The sequence below is a fragment of the Zingiber officinale genome, chromosome 3B (genome assembly GCF_018446385.1).
Source record: "Zingiber officinale cultivar Zhangliang chromosome 3B, Zo_v1.1, whole genome shotgun sequence".
Classification (NCBI taxonomy): Eukaryota; Viridiplantae; Streptophyta; class Magnoliopsida; order Zingiberales; family Zingiberaceae; genus Zingiber; species Zingiber officinale.
Genome location: NC_055991.1, coordinates 80,866,791 through 80,875,106, shown reverse-complemented (window position 1 = coordinate 80,875,106; position 8,316 = coordinate 80,866,791). Strand labels below are relative to the sequence as shown.

Below are 8,316 nucleotides of genomic sequence, written 5' to 3'. Positions count from 1 at the left end.
CGACCGTTTCATGGCCAAAATCGGCCGCAACGCTAGTAGACGCAGCAATGCCAATTCTGGCCACGATTCTACTGGAATCCGGTCGCGATCGGATTCCGGCCGGATCATGGCCGAATTCAGGCCGGATCGCGGCTAGAATCGACAGCGCTATGTCTGCTAGCGGCGCGGCTGATTTTGGCCATGAAACGGTCGGATTCCGACCGCCATCTGGCCAGAATTCGATCACAATTTGACCGGAATTCGATCATGATCCGGTTGTGATCCGACTGAGGGGTGATCCGTCAACGTCCCGTGAAGATCAGCGACAACCGACGGGAGAGGTGGAGAAATGGTTGTGCGACTACAGTAGTGATTTTTCCTTTTATTTTTTTTTGCTTACGTGACACGTCCAGCTCATCATAGCCGCATCAAACCACATCGAGCGGTTTCGTATATTAGGAATGTTCTCCTGCGATATCACATTCCATTTATATATATATATATATATATATAAATAAAGGGTTTAGTATCGCAGAAATAGTTCATAATTGCCAAATTTGCAATCCATCTCGACAACGTATTTAGGCCCAATTAAATGGGGCCATTTTCTTAAAATGGGCTTTTGGGCTCACAAAGTTATTGCTTCATTGTTTAAACAGCGCGTACGGTAGATTACCCGTCCGATCACATCATAATAACCGTCATATTGCAATCCGACGGGCATAATAGAAACCCTAAGTGGGTCGCCAGACGTTCCCGTCTATAAATTTGACGAGACGGCAAATTCCGCAAGCACTTCGCTCGTCTCTATTGTTGCGGCTCCTCCTCTCGAGATCTTTATTCGGTGAGATCTCGCTCATCTTTTTTACTAGTGATTCGTGTTGGTGATTATCTTTTAGTTGTTATCATGTCTTTAGCATGTCGATCGAAATCACTCCGTCTTGTTTGAAATATCGTGCAATGATTTGGTTCGTTTGTTTATGCTTCTTCGTATTTTGAGCTGTAGATGTTTCATTATCTGTCTGTTGCTTTGTCGTTATGGGAGTTTTGCGCATTGCGGACCTCCGATTGGTGATCAGGATTGGAATTATAGAATCTAGATCTTGGTTATCTAGCTATAATTTTATTATTGCTGTGGTTTGGAGGCTGTTTGTCACCTTATCATTGTAAAAAATGATGCCTTTGTCTATGGAATATCACAGATCGAGGAAAGCTGATGTTTTTATCTTTACTCAGCTGCTCGTTCTTTTAACTTAACTACTCGATGTTCATATGCTGATGGTTTCTAATGTTGGAATACCGTGAAAGTCATAAGTTTGCATGGTCTTTTATTATTTTTGTAGTTCGGATGATTCTTAGTCTCCTTGTAATTATTAAAACTGATCTTTTTCAATGGTATTATTTACTTGGCTGCATGGTCTGGTGTTTTAATCCTTGATCCACATGTCTTGATGGTTTTTAATGCCGGAATTGCTGTGAAAGTCTGTAGTCCTAATTTATTCACGTCAGTATGGACATATAGCTGGTTGTGTGGTTAAAAAAAGAAAGTAAGATGTCTTTCTAAGAATTTGACAGCTAGTCTATTTCTGTTGGTTGTGCCTCTATTTTCAGCTTCAAGGTTTCCAGTTTAATGTTTCTTTGTGGCTTTGTCCTGGAGGCATATATTGATAATATAGGGTATTTTCATGTTTTGAGTTTGTTTCTGGTTGACTCAGGATATCATTTCCCCTTATATGTTTACAGCAATATGTCCTATGGAACAGTAAAATGGCATTTATACATGCTTGTATATATATTGAAATTTTTTTGTGTAATTATTGGACCTCCATAGATCAAAGAGGTCATTTGCTTGTACGATCTCTGTTTGCTTTGCCTCTCCTTCAGCTGCAAGGTTTTCATTTTATTCTTCCTTTGTGGCTTTGTTCTGGAGGCATATATTAAGAATACAGAGAATTATCATGTTTTGAGTTTGTTTTCTGGTAGGCTCAGGATATCATTATTCCTTACCCGGTTACAGGAATATGCAATTTTCGAACACAACCACAATATGTATATTATTTTGGACTGTTTATTTTGGAGTTTAAATATTTTGCCACCCCCTTCTTGTTACAAAGTGAATTGCTACATAGCTAGTATACACAATTTGCTAAGACTTTGATGTATAATCATTAATTCTGTAATTCTATTCTATGAAACTATGGAAAGATGTCCTTTTAGAATTTATTTGCTAATTTAATTTCTGTTAGCTTTCCTTCTACTTTTGGTTAAAGAGGTTTCAAATTTAGTGTTTCAATGCATTTATAGGAAATATTGGGCACTTTTTCACTATTTGAGTTCATTTTGGGTTGGCTCAGGTGATCTTCACCCTTGCATATTTACAAGAATATTTCAATTAAATTCTTGCATTTAACATGCTTTAGATGTTTTGATGCTTTTTGTTTAATTTATTATTCACGACTCCTTATTTGGTCTCTTCTAGAAATTATGGGCAAGGAAAAGGTTCATATAAGCATTGTGGTCATTGGCCATGTCGATTCTGGTAAATCGACCACCACTGGTCATCTCATTTACAAGCTTGGCGGCATTGACAAGCGTGTAATTGAGAGGTTTGAGAAAGAAGCAGCTGAGATGAATAAAAGATCTTTCAAATATGCTTGGGTTCTTGACAAGCTTAAGGCTGAGCGTGAGCGTGGTATCACCATTGATATTGCTCTTTGGAAGTTCGAGACCACAAAGTACTACTGCACTGTCATTGATGCACCTGGGCACCGTGACTTTATCAAGAACATGATCACTGGAACCTCTCAGGCTGATTGTGCAGTTCTCATTATTGATTCAACCACTGGTGGTTTTGAGGCAGGTATTTCAAAGGATGGCCAAACACGAGAACATGCTCTCCTTGCTTTCACTCTTGGTGTTAAACAGATGATTTGCTGCTGCAACAAGGTGATCAATAAATCTCTAAATTAGTTGACTTCTTCATTGTGTTGCGATGGTGAACTGGATTTTTTTTTCATCTAATATTCTCTTTGGTTTTTTACTTTGTTTTAGATGGATGCCACTACCCCAAAGTACTCCAAGGCTCGATATGATGAAATCGTTAAGGAGGTCTCTTCTTACCTCAAGAAAGTTGGTTATAATCCTGACAAGATCCCATTCGTTCCCATTTCTGGTTTCGAAGGTGATAACATGATTGAGCGGTCGACCAACTTGGACTGGTACAAGGGTCCAACCCTTCTCGAGGCCCTTGACTTGGTTAATGAGCCAAAGAGGCCTACGGACAAACCCCTTCGCCTTCCACTACAGGATGTCTACAAGATCGGAGGCATTGGGACTGTCCCAGTAGGCCGTGTGGAGACTGGTGTCCTCAAGCCTGGTATGGTTGTCACTTTCGGTCCAACCGGTCTCACCACTGAAGTCAAGTCTGTGGAAATGCACCATGAGGCTCTACAAGAGGCTCTTCCTGGCGACAATGTTGGGTTCAATGTTAAGAACGTTGCAGTCAAGGATCTCAAGCGAGGCTTTGTTGCTTCCAACTCCAAGGATGATCCTGCAAAGGAGGCAGCTAATTTTACATCTCAGGTCATCATCATGAACCACCCTGGCCAGATTGGCAATGGATATGCCCCCGTCCTCGATTGCCACACCTCCCATATAGCTGTCAAGTTTGCTGAAATTCTTACCAAGATTGACAGACGCTCCGGCAAGGAACTCGAGAAGGAGCCCAAGTTCCTCAAGAACGGTGATGCTGGATTCGTCAAGATGATTCCCACCAAGCAAATGGTAGTTGAGACCTTCTCTGAGTACCCGCCTCTCGGTCGTTTTGCCGTGAGGGACATGAGACAGACTGTGGCTGTCGGTGTCATCAAGAGTGTCGAGAAGAAGGATCCAACCGGTGCCAAGGTCACAAAGGCAGCTGCCAAGAAGAAATGAGCTGCTTCATTGAGCCATCCTTCACTATATTCTTAGTCGCTTTTCTCGTCTGGTGGTAAGTGTTGATCGAGCATTTGCATGGCATTCTGAAGGGATTGAACTTAATTTATATTTTGTTGTCTACAAGATTTTGAAGCACCATTATTATTACTTTTCATGAGTCAATGCATTTATGGATTATGTGTTTAGTTAGTAGTCATAAAATTATCTTTTATTTTTTAATATGTTTTTTTAAAAAAAAAAATAGGACGGGCAACTTTAAAATTCTGAAAATTGAAGTGTAGGGCAACTTTAATATGTTTATTTGGCTTCCAAGGATTTATGTTTGGAATGTGCTTCCCCCTTTCTTACTCAAGACTCTTCTTGGAAGGCCTGCCTGAAGCCCCGAGGCTCTAATAGTTAACGGGACGGAGTATTTGAGATAATATATTTAATGATAATTTATCAAAAAATATAATTTATTTAATTATAAAATTATATTAATGTTAAATAATAAAAAAATAAGTACCAAACCATGTGAACTTTAATTTCCTAAATGGATATATGTAAGCAATTTAAATAATAAATTCATGCAATTATTTTTTTTTATATTTATAAATTTTTTTATTTTTTACATAAATAATAATCTTAGACCTTTGTGTTGGTAAAAGACGAATATATTCGTTTTTAGTATTCGCCAACTCACCCGTCATAGGGTCAACACGGAGGAGGTAAATTATGTTCGTTTTTACATAAATTAGTCTTTGGAATAGTGATTAGCTTTTGTCGAGATTCAAATCTCAGATCTCATGATTATAATATTTTATATACTAGTCATTAGATTCATCCGAACAGACTCCGTAAACAATGAACCGAACTATAATTGATAATTTCAAACAGTTAAACTTTCGTCAACAATAGTTGATGTATAAAAATAATTAACACAAATCAACTTAAACTCTAATAAGCTTAATTGTGAATAATTTATAAACAATTTTATCCAGTAATTTATCTCATATTTAAATTACTATTTAATTTCGTTATTATATATTTCCAAGCCGAGCTCCTTTTGCCTATCTTAGTTTATATGTCTGCTCATTCACTTGAATTTATATTACCGAGCGAGTTATGTTTATACTCGACCAGACTTCTACGGCCGAGTGTGTTATATTTATATTATGTTTATGTCCGATCGGGCTTCACCTATTGAGTTGTGTCGAGCCTTATGATATGCAATCGATTTTCGTTTGACCAGCTGTAGAGATTGCTTAGGAATGCACGCCTTTAAGCTTGGCCGGGCTTTGTATTCTCGGTCGAGCTTATATTCTCGGTCGTGATTTCATGCTCGACCGAGGCTTTCCTATCGGGGGTAGGTGCGTGTGCTAATATTTCACTCATTTTGGTTCGTCCGACGCTCTATGCTTGACCGAGCTTTGCCTGCCGAGCATATCTACCTATGTCGTGCACTCAGTCAGTTTTACCCCGATCGGTTCTACATTTTTGACCGAGATTTTCTGACCGAGTGCATTTACCTTACCCAGGCTTCTCTACTTTTTCTCTTTCTACTTATATCCCCTTTCACATTATTGTACGGGGTTCACTCCTTATAACCCATATCACTAGTCTCCCCCTCAAGTCTAGTCGAAGGAGTTGTGCCCGACTGACTATACCTAAGTTTACTTTTATCTTTTTGCTAAATATTAATTTTTCCTGAACCCTTCATATTTATGACAGTGATCTCGTGACCCCTGCTACAATGATCCCGTGATTCCTGATACAATGATCTCGTGACCCCTACTACAATGATCCCGTGATACCTCTAGCAATTTAAATAAGGGTACGATCCTACCTTATACAACATCCAGCTTTGCTCCTTCTTGTTCTACTTCCTTTCTAAAGATTTTATTAGAAGTCATGGCTTCAGATCTTCCCCCCGGGATCAATTGATATATGAGAAGGAAAAATCTTTAGTTGAGGCAATGCAAGCTTTGGATATACATCGTTCACACTAAAGAGAACTAGAGGTACGTCTATTAGCAGTTCAATCGCAGGTCCAATCAGAAGTGGCTTTGAGGAACAAAGTCTATTTAAAGTTGAAGCAAAAGACTGAGGAGTTGGATGATTTAAGAGCCCAGTACACTTCAGAAATAACTGTTCTAACCAGAAAAGTTCATGCAGATAGTTTACTAATATCTCAACAACAACAAGCCTTGGACCAGCAGAAGGCTAAGGTGGATCTTCTACAAGCCGAGTTGGATCATATCAAGTCAGAGATAACCTTTCAGTCACATGTTTGGGAGGGGGAACCGTACAAGCACCAGAGGACAGGACGAGCCTCCCCTTTTTGTCCGGGCTATCACTCTATTACCCGCCCCCATTTAGGGTGGGAAGAACAATCAGGTGGTTCCAAATAAGAATTGAATTCCGTTGGATGATAGATTTTCCGATCGGTAATAATACCGGGTAAAATTTTTTTTCATCCCACATAAACGTGATAATGAGTCGGCTTATTCGTTCTCTTTGTTTCAAACTTCGTCTAGGTTGTTATTCTATCTTGCTCTCTTACTTGAGAGGAATAGAGTGATCTAGTGTCTATAGATTTATTTATTTGTTGTATCTATTTATGGAAGCTCAAGAGTTATGGTTGTAAAATTATTGATATTGATGTTAGAGTTCTATGTTTATGTTTGAGAAGGATATATATAAAAATAGGCGACCGACTAGGCAAGAAGTAATTGAGCAAAAGATTTTATATATAGGCTCAAGCGAATATTAACTCAGTTAGATTTCTGGGCTCCGTTCTGTCTACAAATCCGATTGGGATTATGGTTGATCAAAATACTTCGAGCTAGACCCAGCCATAATTTATTATTGTTATTTTATATTTACTCCTCATTCTTCTCTTTATTGCACTTAGGAAATCGAACACCTTTTTCAAAATTTTCTCGTTGTTGATTAGTTCTTCAACGGAAAGAGAATGTTGGAGGTGCATGATACTGTGACGCTAACCCGAGCATGATTTAATCTGTTATGTATATCATAAATGCCCATTTATGGATTCCTGACGCGTGTTGCCTATTTTTTCTTTCTGACATAATGGTTCGCACGCTTTCTTAGTAACGTCCTATCACACTCTTCTCTTAATAAATCAACGACTCCCCTTGTGAGGGTTCTCCATACAAACGACTATAACTATCAATAATATTCTTGAAAAAACCCTAAACCTTTTATCTTCTTACCTTTTTCATCTTCTCCCTCGCGTTCTTTGTTGGTGTTGTTGTCTAATGTTCTTTATCCTCTGCTAAACCTTCTTCTTTCCTAGCTTCCTCCTTTCGTTCACCCTTTTAAAGGCTTCAGTAAGTTGTCTCTCTTGTGTTCTTGTATTATTCTATAGCTGAAGAGTCTTTTACCGCTTGGTATATTCAAACACCTTCCACCTTTCGCAAGATCAATAGGACCTCCATTTGTTCGCAATATGAGATTTTTAAAGAATATAGCATTGCGATTCCTACTTCTGATGCTCGTCCTCATCCTCCCCCTGACGGTTATGTTACTTTTTTCAAAGATCAACTAATAGCTGGCCTATGTTTCCCCATTCCCCCTTTTTTGATAGAAATAAGAAGATATTTCAACATTCCCTTGCAACAATTTACTCCTAATGCATTCCGCTATCTATGTGGTCTATTCATGATATTTCACCTTTTTGACATACCCCCAACTCCCCAAAATTTCTTCATATTTTCATACCTTAAGAGGTCGGACCCTGATGTTTTTCTGTTTCAATCCAGGCCTAAGATAATCTTTTTTGAAAAAATGCCCTCTTCTATCAACGACTAGAAATCGTGCTTCTTTTTTGTGAAATTTTCTGCACCTGCCCCTTGGTCTTCTTCCTGGCAATCCTCCCTTCCTACTCTTCCAGATGTAAAAGAAATACATCGACATTCTTCTTTCACTACTTATTCAGAAAGATTGTCAGATTATTATCTATTTATCCATAAATGAATACGCAATGACCTTCTCTATCTTTTTGGTTTGAGCCCCGTTAAGATAGAGCTTCGTGGCTCTCTTGGTAAGTTATAGTTTATCTATTAAAATCCTTTTTTACTAACTAAAATATTTTTTATTTTATGTAGTGGATGCTCTGTTTGAGGCCGCGGTTGATGAGAAGCTATGTTTGGAGGAGGAGGCAATCCGTGTCAAGGAGAAGGAACTTCGTACTGAATTGGGAGAACCTTCTTTAGTAGAAGCTCCTGTTTCCACAGGGGTTGCTTCCAATTCCCATGAGTCGACCCCAGAAGGAACTTTTACCAATCTTCCTCCAATCATCGAGCTTACCTCTCTAGTAGCTTTGGAGAAATCCTCTGAGGAGGCCCCTACTAAGAAATGACGCAAATTAACTCTTGCCCTCTCCCCTAAGCAAAAAGA

General features: G+C 38.8%; 1 protein-coding gene across 2 annotated transcripts; it reads left to right on the top strand.

Annotated features, from left to right (window-relative positions):
- Positions 1–680: 680 nt before the first annotated feature.
- Positions 681–4,100, top strand: LOC122056653 (elongation factor 1-alpha-like). Of its 2 annotated transcripts, none has more exons than XM_042618711.1 (3): positions 681–823; positions 2,459–2,925; positions 3,031–4,100. In XM_042618711.1, exons 2-3 carry the CDS (start codon positions 2,464–2,466, stop codon positions 3,910–3,912), a joined length of 1,344 nt encoding a protein of 447 aa, XP_042474645.1. In that variant the 5' UTR covers positions 681–823; positions 2,459–2,463; the 3' UTR covers positions 3,913–4,100. The 2 variants fall into 2 exon arrangements, with proteins under 2 accessions (XP_042474645.1, XP_042474644.1); XM_042618710.1 differs by lacking the exon at positions 681–823 and adding an exon at positions 2,309–2,333.
- Positions 4,101–8,316: the final 4,216 nt, after the last annotated feature.

Coding starts and splice junctions, on each gene's coding strand:
- LOC122056653 (XM_042618711.1), top strand. CDS start 2,464: ATGGGCAAGGAAAAGGTTCATATAAGCATTGTGGTCATTGGCCATGTC. Junction 2,926..3,030: donor TGATTTGCTGCTGCAACAAG/GTGATCAATAAA, acceptor ACTTTGTTTTAG/ATGGATGCCACTACCCCAAA.